The 16,267-nt window shown below is 45.6% G+C and overlaps 1 protein-coding gene across 2 annotated transcripts in view; it reads left to right on the top strand.

The window, feature by feature from the left end:
* Positions 1-16,267, top strand: part of TP63 (tumor protein p63) — a 109,112-nt gene that overhangs the window by 22,799 nt on the left and 70,046 nt on the right. The window contains exon 1 of one of the 2 annotated variants that reach the window (XM_068163998.1): positions 13,989-14,190. The exons of the other annotated variant lie outside the window; for it this stretch is intronic. Coding sequence (XP_068020099.1) covers positions 14,149-14,190 — 42 coding nt within the window. The 5' untranslated portion in view covers positions 13,989-14,148. Of the gene's footprint in view, positions 1-13,988; positions 14,191-16,267 lie in introns of those variants that run through there. 2 annotated transcript variants of the gene reach the window in all.

Genomic DNA, 16,267 nt, shown 5'->3' on the forward strand with positions numbered 1-16,267 from the left:
AGTGGGATGGTGTGCATGTCTTCGATCACCATCTGCATCTCACCTTTTTCCAATGCTGTAGCACAGCTCCTGTAAAATGGTCTCTTCAATAGCCCAAAGGGCTCTCCATGTTTAGAGGGGCTCCTGATTTTCAAAGTGGGTGGTAATCATAGAATCAACAAGGTTGAAAAGACCTCAAAGATCATCAAGCCCAACCTGTCACCCAACACCTCATGACTACTAGACCATAGCACCAAGTGCCATGTCCAATCCTCTCTTGGACGGCAACTCCACCACTTCCCTGGGCAGCACATTCTAATGGCTAACAACTCTCTCTGTGAAGAACTTTCTCCTCACCTCCAGCCTAAACTTCCCCTGATGCAGCTTGAGACTGTGTCCTCTTGTTCTGGTGCTAGTTGCCTGGGAGAAAAGACCAACCCCCTCCTGGCTACAACCACCTTTCAGGTAGTTGTAGACAGCAATAAGGTCAATAATGTTCTATCTGAACTACTATATCCTCTTAAAAAACACTGCCCGATAGTTTAAAGGTCTTCAGCAGAATCTTTGCTCTTTCCATCATCAAAACTGGACTTGCTGCACTGAGTGCTAGAAAAGCCTCCCTATGTCCAGTTCCTCTGAGCTGTCTGCTGATCACTGTGGTAGCTGAGAGGCTCATTTGAAGCTATTGTTCAGGCTCTCCCTCATCTGTGATGCAGCAAAATGTGAATGGAGAATCTTTTCCTCTTGTCCTCTCAGAGCACTGCTGAAGGGAGTGGTGGAGCTACGACAGGAGAGCTGACAGGTTTTGCTATGCAGTTGTCTCTTGCTTAGGATGGGTTTGATCTCAGCCTTACAGGAGGAATTTGTGAAGGGGCTGAGACGCATAGCGACCTCTTTAAAAATTGTTTAGCTGACATGAGAAGTCAAAAGGAAAGGTGGGGCTGGGGGGTGGAAATTCCATCCCATCCTCACCCTTACTGTAAGGCAGCAGCTCAGAGTGCATTAATGTATGTACATTAATAAATGCTCCAGTTTGTCTTCTGTGGAAGACAGCACCTTTGCCCAGTTGAATGCTGGACAAAAGCCTTTACAAAGCAAAATATGCGTCGCAAACCTGTGCAAACAGCCCGTCTTTTAAACTGAGGAAAGCTTTTTTTACTCCTCTTACCACCATCACCACCTCCCTATAAATTTGCAAACATCCCTGACAGGTGACAACTCCCCCTTGTAGAGGAGTCTGTGTTTGCTTTGCTGTTTCTGGGGCTCGAAGCCGCCGCAGCTTGCATTGGCAGAGAATGTGTAGCCTAGGGCAAGGTGTTTGCTGTTTGTCAGCTTTAATCTGAAATACCTTACAACCCTCTTCCCCTGCAGCTTCTCTTTTCCTTTGGATAGCTTCGGGGCAAGAGCTCCCCTTGCACCTGTCTCTCCTGTAACCTCAGCCATGTCACTTCCAGACACGAGGTGCTGCACGCAGCTGATTGCAGCAAAGGGTTGAAGAGGGCAGATAAACACAAAGGAATGTGGCAGAAACAGAGGGGCCCTGGGACATGAACAGCGAGATCAAGGCAGAGTGCTTTTCATTATTAGAGTGGTCTTAGGAAGAGAGCAAAGCCAGCTTTTCTCCAGAAATATACCACCATGTGGGTGCACCCCCTCTAAATAGGTGCAAAGCAAGTAAGGCTTCAATAGATTTGAAGCAGTTGTCTTTACAGCAGTCCCAATCAATCTTTAAAATAATCTCTGCAATTTATGGCTCAAAAAATTAAATTTCCAGATTTCAAACGTGTCCATCCCTGATCCTAAGGGTTGTGTTGAGAGCTCTGATGTTTTATTTCTTTCTTTTACTTTTGGGGGGTTACAATTGCTTGCTTGTGACAGAGCTGGCAGTGAGGAGGGAGCTGAATTGTTCAGAGTAATGTCTGAAGGAACTGTCCCCTTAATGGGCTGGAAGATGAGCATGAGTGCTGCCCTGCTGAATACTTATTTCTGTTCATTGCCTTGAAATTGCAGCTATCTGAGGAGAAAGCTGCAGAGAAGGCTGATGAAAGAATCCTCTTGTCTGAGCTACAGATCTGTCTCTTGCTAAGCCAAAGTCTTGAAGTTCTCATGCCTTTAAGGCAGAAATATTTTTCCTCTGTCCCATATGAGTTTCTCTTACCCCTTTATTCTGGAATGAAAAGAGATGAAGGAGACAGAGTGTTTGTGAGTCTGGTGTAACATTAGACAGTCAGCAGCCTTCTCCAGCTGTGTGCCGTGTGACCATCTCTTTCACAATGTCCTGGGTGGCCCATATGTGAGGCTGCCAGCTGTGCCCCTTCCTCTCCCATGGCACTGACCACAGACTGGGAAATCCCAGCAGAGAACTGCTTTTTTTGCATAGCCAAGGTGCGGGACTGGTGGGTGCAGGGAGCATTTCATCTCTGCCATGGCCCTGGTGTGGAAAAGAGCTGTGGATGGCCAGAAAGGTAAGTTGACTGTGCATCCTTGTGGGCCACCTGCTGTTGGTTAGGCTTACCAAAGAAGCTGGTTCCCAGCCTCACCCCTGATCAAGGATCTAACCAGTGGAGTCTGTGGTGTGGTGGTAGCCAGCTCCTTGTATTCAAGAGGAACACTGATCTCAAAGGCTGTATGGTAGGGACCAGCTAATGTTACGAGTATTTTTCTGGCTAAATGTCCCAGAGCTATGGGAAGGAGGGATCTGAGGGCCTCTCTTTAAGAGTGAGAGTGTGGCAGTGCAATAATCCCTGCATTGTTCTGGAGCCCTCACAGTATGCTGTCAGCCTGCTGTACCTGGGGTAAGATTGCTTTCCCCAGCCATCCTTCAGAAGACCTTTAAACAGATCACCAATGCTAAGAGATGATAGTCTGGACTTAAAATTGCTTTGGGCTAAGGACTTTGGGAAGCATCATCCTAAAATTGAGGAGCTTAAAGAGGCTGAAAATCTCATTCTGCCATCTCAACAGTATGTTCTGGGCACTGGGTACCCTGCCTGCGGGAGTAGAAGTGCTGTCCTCTGTGATGGAGCAGCTCATCCCCCTCCCCCTGTACATACCTTCCTTTCATGCCCCTGAGTAAGCCAGCCTCTTGCAGCCCCTTGCCTAACCAGTTCAGTGGAATGCCTTTCCCCAGACAGTCGCTGTGGTCACAGTTGTCTTAACCTGGATCCATCTCTTTCCACAAAAGGGAGACAGAATTCCTTGCCTTTTTTTTCCCTCTAAATTTTTATTTGTCCTTCCCCATCTGCAAATCATCATGGGGACTTGCTTGTGGCTTAGGTAGGCAGCACTGAACTCCCCATGGGGTTGGTTTCTGCCTTGGGGTAGGTATGCAGGTGCCTTGGGCAGAGCTGAGCCCTTTTGGGGTTGGGTTCTCAGCTTCATGGGCTGTGGGCATCCCAAGAACGGTGGCCACGGACATTTTGGAAGTGCAGCATGTGTTTCACAGTTTTAAAAGTGAGAGCTTCAGCTCTGTGACTTTGTTCTGCTTTATGTGCAAGGGTGAAGAGAAAACTAGGCTGTAGGAGAGACTGGATGCAGCCCACATAAGACATGGAGGTGTCAAGGCTCTCAGTCTCAGTCCTTGCACAAATAACACATCTTAGAGTTATTATTAGATGTTTTGCAATGAAAACATTCTCAGGTCTAGCTTGAAGTAGGTTCATGAAGGAGCTGCTCCAGCCGCTTTGTGTGAATCAGTAATTCATATTTGGGGGCCATTCACTGAGTTCCTGGGTCCCTAGGAGCCTATCACCTGTGGGTTCTGATCAGGATCAGATGTGCAGCCATATGATGGACAGACATTAAAAAACCCCAATCCACTGTCCAGAAGGAAGTCTGTTGCACCCTATCCAATGCTTTAATATTAAAAAGCAGACTCTGATCTCTGTTAAGTTCTGATTGCTTGCTTAGAAGTGTTTTTCTAGATCAGCAGAAGACAATTCCACTTGCTGAAAGGTAATATCTCAGAAAATAGATGAAAGCTGGTTAAGAGGAAGTGAGATTGCAGGATCAAATCATTAAAGTTGAAAAAGACCTTTAAGATCATTAATTCCAACCTGTTACCCAACACCTCCATTGGATGACCTCCATATGTACCAATAGTAAGGCAGGAAGATGGCACAGCATGTGCAGTGTAGCTAGAGAGGTGCAGAACAGTGTTTCAGTGTAGGGACTGACTAATATGTGGCATGTGTTTCCAGGGCCCTGGCAGGTGCTGCAGCCCTGTGTGTTGTTGGGAAATGGTTTTGCACCTGGAGGATAAGGCTGATTTGATAAGTACATACAGCAAAGTGGGTTGTGTGGCCATCTGTTTCCATGCCTAAGTATTCCCAAATTGACCATAGAAAGGAAGGAAGCACTTTGCACAGCACAGGGATGTGATCAAAGATTTTATTACTGTCTGGTTTGTGCTTGAGAGAGTTTGAGGCTTGCCAAGTTTCTCTTCTTTGTGGGTATTTGCTCATTCCATACCTGTGCAAAGAGAGCTGAGATTATGCAAAGGCATTTCCATAATGAGCAAATGCATTATTCTGTTGGAAGTTTCCCTCTAGCACCTCTCTTGTTTGCAGTTGAACTTCTATGTTCTCCTACTTCAGGATTTTTTTTTTCTCCTTCTTCTTGTAATCCTGGTGGGTGTTTAATCTTCTGCAGTATAGGTCCCTCCAAATGATCCAATTTCAGATTCATATCCAGAAATGGCCAGTTCTTTCAGATACTGCTGCATTCCATGTATGCATCCTTTATGTTCAGTTTGGCCAAAGCCTGAAGGCTTCTTTCATTTTCAGTGGAGTAGGGCTCTGAAGATGCATTATTTTCATAAAGATTTCATTAGCTCCCTTTCCTGTGCTTTTTTGCCCTGATTCTGGCTGCAGACCAGGGCTGGCTGGATTTCTTTTTGTAGGAATGAAACCAGTTGATCAGCATTGTTGCACCAAGTGTTTTGTTTTTGATGTAATTTCCCTGAATTCTCAATGTAATTAAAAAACAAAACAAAAACCCACCACCAAAACACAACCAACCAAAAAACCACCAATGGGTGATCTGCCTGATGTGCTATAGATGGTTTTGGAAGCACATTCAAAGTTTTAAAATAATTCCTGCTCTTCCAGTATCTTGCTTCACCTTCATCTTGTGTCCAGTTCTGGGCCCCTCAATTTAAGAAGGACATTGAGACACTTGAACGTGTCCAGGGAAGGGCAACGAGGCTGGGGAGAGGCCTCAAGCACAAGCCCTGTGAGGAGAGGCTGAGGGAGCTGGGGTTGTTTAGCCTGGAGAAGGGGAGGCTCAGGGGAGACCTTATTGCTGTCTACAACTACCTGAAGAGGGGTTGTAGCCAGGAGAGGGTTGATCTCTTCTCCCAGGCAACCAGCACCAGAGCAAGAGGACACAGTCTCAAGCTGTGCCAGGGGAGGTTTAGACTCAAGGTGAGGAGAAAGTTCTTCACGAGGGAGTCATTAGCTATTGGGATGTGCTGCCCAGGGAGGTGGTGGAGTTGCCATCCCTGGAGGTGTGGAAGAGGCGATTGGACATGGCACTTGGTGCTGTGGTCTAGTAGGCACAAGGTCTTGGGTGACAAGTTCAACTTGGTGATCTTTGAGGTCTTTTCCAACCTTGTTGATTCTATGATCTTGGAAAGGGATAAACTAATTTTAAACTGAAAAAGACAAATTTGCTGGAAAAGAGCTATGTATCAGAGTGGTTTGTGTTCAATCTGGTCAGGCTTCTCTGGAGGACTGGCTTTAACTGCCTGCTGTATATTACCACAAGCACTTGAGGTAGAGAAGTGCCGTGATGGCGAGTCCTGTCATCTGCCTACATTCAAATATCTCCAAAGCAGCAGATGTGTCAGAAAACATCTTCCCCAAGCAACTAGGCCTGGCTCAAGGTTTCTATGGTGCTGCACAAGCTCTTTGCTTAAGTACAGAGTAACAATGCACTTGGTTTATTTGTTCAAAAGGTCTGCCCAAACAATTGAACAACATCTTGATCTTGGAGTAACAGATTGGAGGCACTTTTGCCTCCAGAGCAAGTTTAAGGTTTATGCTGTCTTGATGTGAACTTTACTGTGTGCTTCTATCTGCTTGATAGAATTCCACTGCTTTCTTTTTTTCTCTTATGAAACTACAAACACAACTTTTACCTAAGTTGGGAACAATTTGACTAGGATAGAGCCCAGCAGTTCTAAATCCCTGGGCAGCTGCCTTTTCAGCAAGCCACGAAGCACACTAATGGAAGTGAAATGGCCATCCCCACTTGTTTATTAAACCAAGTTGTTGGAAGAAGGGAAATGGGACCCTTTTCTCTTACTAGCTGGAAGTAGAGTGATTACTTGAGCTGTTCATATCCAGACAAATGAAAGCTGTTCTGAGCTTTTTGGTGCTCCTTTTTGTGTGGTGTGATGGATGGAGAGCAACTACAAGAGCCGTTGCAAGCTGCAGCGCTGACGGTGCCTGGGAGGGCTCGTGAGATGCTCCTGTCAGGCTACAACAAACCTGGAGCACAGCCCTGGGAGAATCCCATTCCTCTTCCGTGTGTCTGCCAAAGTGTCTGTGCTGCAGTAAGCTGTGGGGTGTAGCTCTTGTTTTTAGTTCTCTCTTGCATTAATTGGAATTCTTGCTTTGAAGAATGTCTTCTGCTTCCAAAGTCTCGCTATGCATGTTACTTTGTGGTTCTGCAGATTCTACCCACAGTCCTGTTAATGACTATCTTTTTTTTTTCCTTCCAATATTTCATGAGGAGGCTTTTGGACTAGGCAATGGTTTCTTCTGAATGTCTCTGCCACCTGCTTTCCACCTCACTGTCACTTATTTGATAGCATTGAAATTAATGGAGTGAACTGTCAGGCAGTCACAGAAAATTAAATCAACCTCTGTGAAGCACAGATTAAGGAGTGGTTTGTGGCCTGGGATAGTTTTCTCTCTGCTGAATGAACTCTTTGCTAATCAGCATCTGAATTTGCAGAGATTGACTAAAGATGAAAGAAGTTTTTAGTAACAAATGAAACTCACTCTGAAAGTATGGATTTTTGTCTCCATCCTGCTTAAACAGAAAGGAAGAGGTACCTTAAAGTTCTCTTCTTTCTCTTTGAGTGCATGGATGGGTATGGTGGACCTCATGATGCTGTTCTGACTAGATTAAGTCAGAAACTAAAGGAATCAATCTTCTAGGGAGGAAAACTGGGCAAATAACTGAGCTCTGTGGCTGTTGCTATACTGGTGGTGGACATGGCATATAAGAGCAGCCAGAGGCTCCCCAGACAAAGACCAGGACTGCAAAATAGAACGCCTCTGCAAAAAGAGTAAGGGACAAACAAGCTTCCTGGCTACTGCTGGGTGTATATAGTGGCCCAGCACACCAAGGATGATGAGCTCACATGAGAAACATGAATGGCCATCAGTTACAGCCAGGGTTTAACCAGAGGTTTGGGAGACTGTACTCAAATTAGTGCAAACTGATAATTTTTTATTATTTTTTTTTTTAACTCTTGGATTGTTGCAGAAGGGTTTGGGTGGGAGGGAGTTGGCAGCATGGCAGAGGCTGGTTGGAAAGCACTGCTGTGATTGTGCCTGTATGAGCAGCGGTGCTTTTCCTGAGAGTAATCTGTAGTTTATACAAGCCAAGGGAAGAACAACAGTTTCCCCTCAGCTGCTTGTGCAAGAATAACCCTGGTCTGTCAACAGTTGCTCCTCTCTCATAATTAAAAACAAAGACACTCTAATCTGTTGTTATCTCCTTTTCCCTTTCCCTGGCTAGAGCGCTATCTCCTGCTGGGATGCAGGTTTGTGCCATGACCCTGTCCCACCTCCAGCTGGAGAGATGGATCTGTTCATGCTGCTTAGGAGCAATCTCATTAGTTTTCCTGTGTAATTCTTTTCTCTCTCTTTCACTTTTGAAAAATACTTTACAAACATGTTGAGAGGGAAAGCAGATCATGCTGTGTTGAGCTTCCAAAGATCCTCATCAGGCAAAAAAAAAATGCAGTCTAAATCTTGAGGGTTGTTACTCTGACAAAAGAGTTGCTAGTAGCAGAAGCTTGAACCCACAAAGTGCCCTGGTCATGTCCCCATGCGTGAGTGTCTGATGACCTGTGGTTTTGTGCTCATCAGCACAGAGGTGTCTGCAGTATCTGCTAGCCAGTTGTTTCATGGGCTCATCGTCTGCTTTGTGTCCAGATAGTTATTTCCTTTTATCTCTAAGCATTTTTAGTGAAAGCAGTTGTTACTAGGGCACCAAGAAAGTGGAAAACCTAGCTAAGAGCAGCACTGGGAATATAAGGACACCATTTTTTTGATAAGTCGCCTGTATGCCAGTTCTGTGTGGTACAAAGACTGTGGGAAGCAAATCTCAGATGGCACTTTGGTGAGAATGACCTCCCTTAACTGGGTTGGAAGGGTTTAGATTGTGCAGACAGTAGGGAAGGTGTGGGGACCTTGCATCATCTTGGCTGGAGAGCTGAATCTCTCCAGAGGAGTGTCATATTAAATGGAGCTCGGCAGCCGGAGGGTAGAGTCCCCGGGGGCTGAGTGTGCCCTTCCTAAACCAATATTGCACAGCGGTTGTGAAGGGAACTGGTTTTGTTTCACAACTCCTTTCCACCTTCCCTCTCCCGGCTCCCCCCAAGAAGCGTTATCTCCTGACATGATGCCATTAACTCTCTAATTAGCCCTAGGGGTGTTCCAGAGGAGATAACGAGGTTGTAGGAGCTCAAATAAGCAGCGTGTGCAGATGTTTACCCAGGGTCGGAGGGCAGGGCTGTTGTGACAGGCGATTGCCTTGGGGAGGGCCATGCTCCTTGGGGGAAGGAGAAGCTGGCCTGTGCCTTGGCATTGCTGGGCATTGCTCTCAGTGAGTCAATTTCTTTACCTTGCACTTTTAAAAACAGGGGTAAAAAATGCAATTTGAAGTCCTTGGAAGAAGATACTGATCCTCAGTAATAAACACCTGCAGCCAGGGCACGTTTCTAGTTTGAGGGCTAATACACTTGTGTGCCTTTCAAAGGAAGGCATCAGACCTGTCCTTGGGTCTGTGGTGGAGAAGACAGGAGGGCATCCAGCTACTTGTGGGCACAGCAGAGTAGGCAACCCTGTGAGAAATTAAGGTGCCTGTCTGTCTCCTGTCTAGGGATGAACCACACTGCTCATGGATGTGCACAAGGCTGTACCCAGTCAGCAACAGACAGGCTACAGTTTTTCAGCAGCATCTTTCCTATTTATATATTTTTTAGGGGAAAGACACTGTTTCATTATCTCTGCTGGGTTCTTTTTTCTCTCTTCCTTGTGACTTGAGCAATGAAGACCATTTCTACCAAGACAAGAGAGTGACTTGTACGTTATTGGAAGTATTTTCCTTTTGCTCTAACTTAGCTACCTTCTATTGCAGTCTATCATGTCTCTCTCTGTAAAGTCTTCACTGAAAAGACTTCCAAACCCAATTGGCAGAGACTTGGTTTTTGAGCATTCAGCAGTTATTCAGAGGTAACAAACAAAAATAACCAAACCCCACATCCTATTTTTTTCCCTCCTCCTTCTGTTATCTCAGTCCTAATTTGTAAACATTTCTCAGCTGAGTGAATGTCACAGCCTGTGGTGACACGGGTGATCCAGATGCTATTTTTGTAAGAGTGGAGAGGTCTGAGCAGAATTTTGTTTAAAACTTTTTTTTTTTCTCTTTCAGCTGCAGGAAATTCTGCATGAAATGCCTGATGCTCAGAGAGGTGTGCACACACACACACACACACACACACCCTTCTAAAAGAAATTGCATCATCTCAGAATTAACAGTGCCATTGTGACAATGACATTTTTAATCATTGGGATTTAGTGCACTAACTTTGCATCCAGGAAGGGTTATTGAGAACTTGTGAGTGGTACCAGCAAGAGAGGCTGGGATGAACCCTGTAACAGCACAGAGAAAGTGCTTTCAAGTGAAAGAACCTGACCTGGCAGTTTAACTTGGCCAGTGCCTCATTTTGGAAACTTAAAGGTCTTGTTTGAGTATTTTGTTCTTCAACATACCAGAAAGAGCCACAAAGCATTGCCAGAAGCTTTCTAGAAGATCTGAGTCAGACCTGTGAGGGCTGCAGCTGAAACTTTCAAATCTGACCAGCAATTTTTCTTTTTTAGTTTCCTACAGCATTGGAGGTAAATGGCTTTAAAGAAATTCTCTTTCCCAATTCCAAGGTAATTGAGCATCCAAAGCATGAAGTGCCAGGTTTTGCACAACTCTGTGCTTTCGGATGATTTCTTTCTCTTCTAGTTTTGTTCTTTTCCTGTTCAATGTGGCAGAGAGGTTGTTGGACTAGAAGAACAGTGTTAAACCTTATTCATCTGGTCTTAGTATGAAATACTTCCTTTTAACATGTGAAAGGGCCTTTGCCTGAATCTGTTGGCTTTTCCTGGCTAGGCTAATTGATATAACAAGGTAAATATCTATCTACAAAGATTTTCTTCCTGTGACTTTTGACCATCACAGTTGCAACAGGTCTGGTGTTGGTGTTTCCTTCAGAGACCTGTCCAGAAGGCTGAGGAAAAACAGTAACTATCACAGTCTGTTGATGATGAGTGAGTATGCAGTCTGAGGAGGTGGGGGGTGTTCTCTTGGTTTTGTGACTCAGCATTCAAGCATATGCTATTTGGAGGAGTCAAGTTTCCTTCTGAGAGCCTCTAAGAAATGCTGCCTCCTTGCTTGGAGACTCATCTGCAGGTGCAAAAACGTCACATAGGAGGAGAGAATCAAATGAGACTCCAGGAGCTTTCCATTTCCGTGGAAAGGCGAGTGATCAAGCCTTTACTTTTACCTTGCACCATCGGTGCTGCTATGAATAGTCAAGACGTGACACCAGCCTGTGTGGGATGTTGGTGGGTGGAAGCATGTTATGAGAGAGGTGCACTCAAGTCTGAAGCCAGTGAGGAAAAATGTTTGGAGTCCTGGGGTGATGAGAAGGGTAGACTTGTGCCTGGACTGCAACAGCATCGGTGGGCACAGTGTCTGGTATGTGCTCTGTAACCTCCTGCCACCCTTGTCAGGGTGGTGGTGGCCTTCTTTGTGTAACTTGCAGATGATTGATTTGCAAAAAGCCACTTGTCCAGCATCCACTTCAAGGTGACCACACAGACTAATGCCTCTGAAACACTGAGCCAGGTCGGGCCTGTGTGTACAGAGGGCAGGGATTTGTGCTGACATGTCAATTTATTCATGCTATATACATTTCTCCTCGTGTTTGACATGCAGATCTCTTTGGATAAACTTCCACGTATCTCTGCGTAGTGCATCTGGGTGTTGCTTCACCCACAACCACCTCCAGCCACCTGTGGGACAGAAGATAGCAGATAACTAGCACAACAGTGCAGCATTAATGTCTTTGAAAAGGAGAATCTTCCGAGTTTCATAGCACAGCTAGTAAAAGTGGTTTTTGCAATGACTTGCTGAGGTTGGGAGACCTGTGTGTACTGTCTCCTCATCTTCCCTTCTCCTTTGAACTAACAGGCCAGTATCAAAAACTTAATAGTATTAAGGGAACAAAATGGTCCTCTAAGCATAGCACAATTTTTCCTCCACTACTGGACAACAGAAAATCAGTAGATGGCTTCCAGCTTTGTGTCTAGTTCTAACTAAGCTTTGCAGTGGTGCTGAAAAGGGACCCATTTGGCTAAGAGTGCTGTGGCTGCTCCCTACAAACCTTCTCTGTATATGCAGATTAGTGCTTGTAAGGCTTTTTGGCATGTACTTACCTCAGGTGAGATCAGTTAAGTATACCAGGTGTACCCCTAGTGTTAGGTGGTGCCAGGGAAGCAGCTGCAGCAATGGTCTGTTGAGTTGTTCCTGTGATACAGAAAGCCTTGTGTATGCTCAGCAAGCTCTTGCTGGTAGTTCAGGAGCAATGAACTGGGACTATATACAGCTTCAAGCTGTGGTGGTAGGTAGGGCCACCCCTTGGCTGAAGAAGGCTCAGTACTCTTCACTGCAACGTGTTGTTGGAAGTGTTTCCTTGCATTGTGCACAACGAGAAGGATTTAGGAAGGTGTGTTGGAAATGCTTTCAACCTTGTGCTTACAGGGTTAGAGCTAAACTAGACACTTGCCCTGCTTCTTGTGGCAAGGAGCTGCTCCTGTAGGGTAGCACAGGCACTGTGATCCCCTGCTTTGTGTGTGCTCTTTTATTGGTTCCTGCCCAAAGATGGTTTTACTCTGTATTTCTGTTGGTATTCTCATAAATGTGCTGCCTGCCTCTAGCCTGGAGAGAGGCTGGCATAGGCTCACATTTATTCACAGACTGGCAGGAAGCTGATGGTGGCTGCTGCCCTGTGCTGGAGAAGGCAACCTAGAGAGCCGTTAGCACCTTCAGCAGCACAGCCTGCTGCTTTTCATCTTTCTCTGAACCTGGAGTCCCCTCCCTGTGTGCTCGGAGAAGCTGGGGTTAAAAGATGCCCAAAGGCGAGGGAGTCGTTGTGGCGGGGAGCAGCAGCAGCTACTGGCAGATGCTTGGCTGCACGGAGGTGCTGAGGCTGTGGGTGGATTTCACCCCTGCCAGGACCCCTCTTCCCCTGCAAAGCAGGGAGTGGGTTGCTTATTAGCCGTGGCGAGAGGTTTGGTGTTTGCAGGGAGCACTGGCAGGACAATTAGGCTCCGGTCTGCTGGGCGACAGGTCCTCAAATAAAAGTCTGAAGCTCTGTCATTAGGCTGGGAGGGCAGGCGGCTACACTCTAATCTGGATGTTTGGTTTCCTCTCTTCCCCCCTCCCCACCTCTTCAAAAAGGTGTTTTGTTTCCCCTTGCTCGGTGGCGCTTACCCTGCTCTTTGGGAGCAAGCAGAACCGAGCGGCTTTTGTTCTGGCCACGCATCCAGGTCGCTCGGTGGGATGGCAGCGGACCTCTTCCAGAGGGGTGTTTCGGAAGGTTTGGGGTGAGCCAGCTCCGCTCCAGGAGGGCGGCTGGTGCCAGCACAGCCCACACTTCACACCGCCGGCATGCTCCGAGACACCGAAGCAGAATGGGGGATTTTGTTTGCTCATTCAGAGTAAAATCACAGCGGGGCTGTTGAGATCGGGCCGGCTGCTTTGCTCTCTTTCTCCCACAGATCGAATCTCGGATAAGTGTTTTTCCTACCTTTCTTTTCAAAATCTTTAGCTTGCTATGGGCACGGTCTCCAGGTATTGGGTGAGCAGTACCCAACAACTCCTCCCATATTAAGTCAAAAATCTTGACTCCATGATTTCGAAGGACAAAAAGGGGGGAAAAAGTGGAAAAATTGGAGGGAGATGAGTGGGGCAGGATGTGTTGCTTTTTCTCTTTTCCTTTTTGCTTTCTTTTCTTTTTAATGTTTCCTCTCAAGTGAGATTATTTGTTGTAGGGCTTATGACTGTGGCATGGGCTAAAAGTAATCGCAAAGGAGGGAAAATAATGTAACTGGAGTGATACCCTGGAAATACAGGGCATATTGGCTCTGAGCATGGATGCGAGCACACGGATGATAATGTACCTGGATTATAGTGCATGAAGCAGTGTTTACTTTTCAGAAAGCACCTCGTGGGTTTTGTCCCAAACTTGCCTGTTGCAGCAGCCAGAGGCTCGGCTGCTGCGCTGCCAGTTTCAAGTGTTGCATCTCAATCCATTCCCAAACATCTTGGGCTTTGGTAGCAGCAAAGCTTTCATCCAAAGCTGAATCCTGGAGTCTTCTCAGAAAATTAATCAGAAGTAGTTTCTTGAAGTGTCTTCATTGGAGCAATTCTGTTGCTGTCTCAAGTTCCCAAACTTGTAGAAAAGTGACAGTAGAAAGTTAGTTTTCTTTTTTCCCCCTCTCCCCCCCCCCCCTTTTTTTTTTCTTTTTTTGTGTCATTTCCCCCCCTCCCCCTTTGCTTTGCTCTTTAGAGATTGGTGATAAGGAATTCTAACTACTTAATGAGCTGGGAGAGGCCTCTCTCCATTGGAGTGGAGGACTCCAGGTGGCACTTTGACAGATTGGACAGGTAAGGCAGGAGAGCCCCACCTCCTCCTCCTTGCCTATAGTTAGGTATATAAGGGAAACTTCAATTATGCAGAGAGGCACACTCCGAGTCCTGTTATCTTCCAAGTAGCATCACATATTTTTAGGGTCTTCTAGGGGGTGGGAGGTGTTTGTCAAAATCCTGGAGCCAGAAGAAAGAACAGCAGCATTGATCAATTTGACTGCTAACATGTTGTACCTGGAAAACAATGCCCAGTCTCAGTATAGCGAGGTAAGGATTCTAGGTTTGAGCTACGATATGGTTTAACATATTTTGATTGTTAGTGAATGTGTGCAATTTTATTCACCCCTGGTGTCCTGAAGTTAGGTGTGCGATATGCACTTTGGGGGCTCCTTTTTTTTTTGAGGCTTTTGTGCTTTATAATGAGAAGCAGAGCTTGTTGGGCTAAATGAGAGTGAACTTTGAGTCTTTACGTTCGGGACAGTGGATTTGTTTTGGGAACCTCAATCAACCAAATGTAGTTTTCCTTCACTTGAGAAGGAAGGCGAAGCAGTCGCGTACAGCGGGCAATGCACAGGGATTGGGTTCCTGTAGCAGTCTGAGCCTGTGGTGGCTGCGTTTAGAACTCACTTTCTAGCCTTCTGTTACCAAAATTGCTGCTTGTTGTTAAGAGTGGATGGTATTTAAGAAATAATTAAAAGAAAAGCACTGTAAACCCCTTCTTAGGTTACCTTTTTAGGTCAAACAGCATGCAAACAAAGCTGCTGTGCCGCAAATGTTGCCTTCACGTCCACACCAGTAACTCCTTTACTTGGTGTTTAAATCTTGCCTTGTAACTCGCAGCAGCAAGATATTTTATGCAGGATTTTTGTCAAAGCATCTGAGGATGAATGCAATGGATACACCTTTTGCTTTCTAAACCCCTTTGCACTGCATGGGCAGGAGTGGAATGCACGCTTAAGATGTAGCTTTGATTTTTTATTTCTTTTATTTTTTTCTTTTTTTAATTATTATTATTTATTTAATTGCTTTTAACCAGGTGTGTTTCGATGCTTTGTAAGGTGGCAGTGGAATTGCCATAGTCTGTGCAAATCTTTGAGGAAGTTACCTGGGGTTGAGGGAGATCTAACGACATTGGTTTACATTCCAGCGGAGACAGCAGCTGTGTTGACACTCCTCGGAAAGGCAGTGCGGCAAAAGCTCCTCGCTGTGTGTGTGTCTGTGTGTGTGTGTGTTCCTGGTGAAAAAGCTTCAAGTGGAGGGCATGGGGTATGAGGTCTGAATCAGACAGAAGCTCAGCCACATGGAAAAGAAAACAAAATAGGAAATGCAAGGCAGAGTGTGATGCTGAGAGATGCGATAGCTGGAGAAGAACAGCTTATTGAAAGTAGACTTTGGGCTTGCCTGCCTGGAATGGCAGGTTTGCAACTTAGGGAGAGCAAGGAATCAACCAAAACAGATGTGCTTTCCTTGTGCCCACTCCTGCAAGGAGTGCAAACGCCCAGCGTGCGCGTGGTTCCCGCTGCCATGCAGAAGACCTGAATTGGTGGCTCTTGTTTTCCTTAGGTTAATTATGAACCTTTAAACGTGGAGAGAGCACTTCTCAGAATGTTTGCTTGGCATTATTTGTCTGCTGCTATCTGATCAACTTTCGCTGAATAGCAGCAGTGAGGCTGTGGAGTCCCTGTGGTTGACTTGCTAGGCTCATCTGTCAGAAGCAATGTGCTCAGGAGTGTTCTCTCTCCGCTTAAATGCCGCTCATCACCATTGTTGTCAGGGGAGGGTTTTTCAAAAGTCTTTAGTTCTGATTAAATTTCTTTTCTTTTTTATATTTTCATTCTTCATCCCCTTCCCTTCTCTCCTTTCTCCTTCTTTGATATGAACACGGCGTGCTGACTTTGTTCATCCAGCGCGTACTGGGGAAGGAAAACCCAATTAACATTGACTTGGTTTTATTTCTGAGGAAGAGCAGTCTGTCTAATGGCTCATCTCAAAAGAGAGAGAGACTTATTAATGCTCAATTAAAATATCTTAGTGATGATTAACCTTGCCCATCCTAAGCTTGAAAACAAGATGTAGGCTTTGGCATCTTGGTGTTGGTTTGCTTAAATACAGAGAGGAAAAAAAGAATTAAAAATTGAAACTCTCTGTGTAGAAATCATAGCAATTTGTTGCAGCTGGTGCTTGCTGGATTTGAGATTTAGAGGTTATTGCTGGATTGGGCAGAAGCTGGCCATACCAGCTCATGAGAAACCTGGTGTTTAGATTTCAAAACAGGAAAAAAAAGAACTTCTTTAAGGCAGGAGAAGTAACTTTTTTTGGCTTTTTTCCTTCATCAGAATAATTT

The sequence above is a fragment of the Melanerpes formicivorus genome, unplaced genomic scaffold (assembly GCF_026170545.1).
Source record: "Melanerpes formicivorus ecotype bairdi unplaced genomic scaffold, bMelFor1.0.p_v2 SCAF_76, whole genome shotgun sequence".
In the NCBI taxonomy this organism is placed as follows: Eukaryota; Metazoa; Chordata; class Aves; order Piciformes; family Picidae; genus Melanerpes; species Melanerpes formicivorus.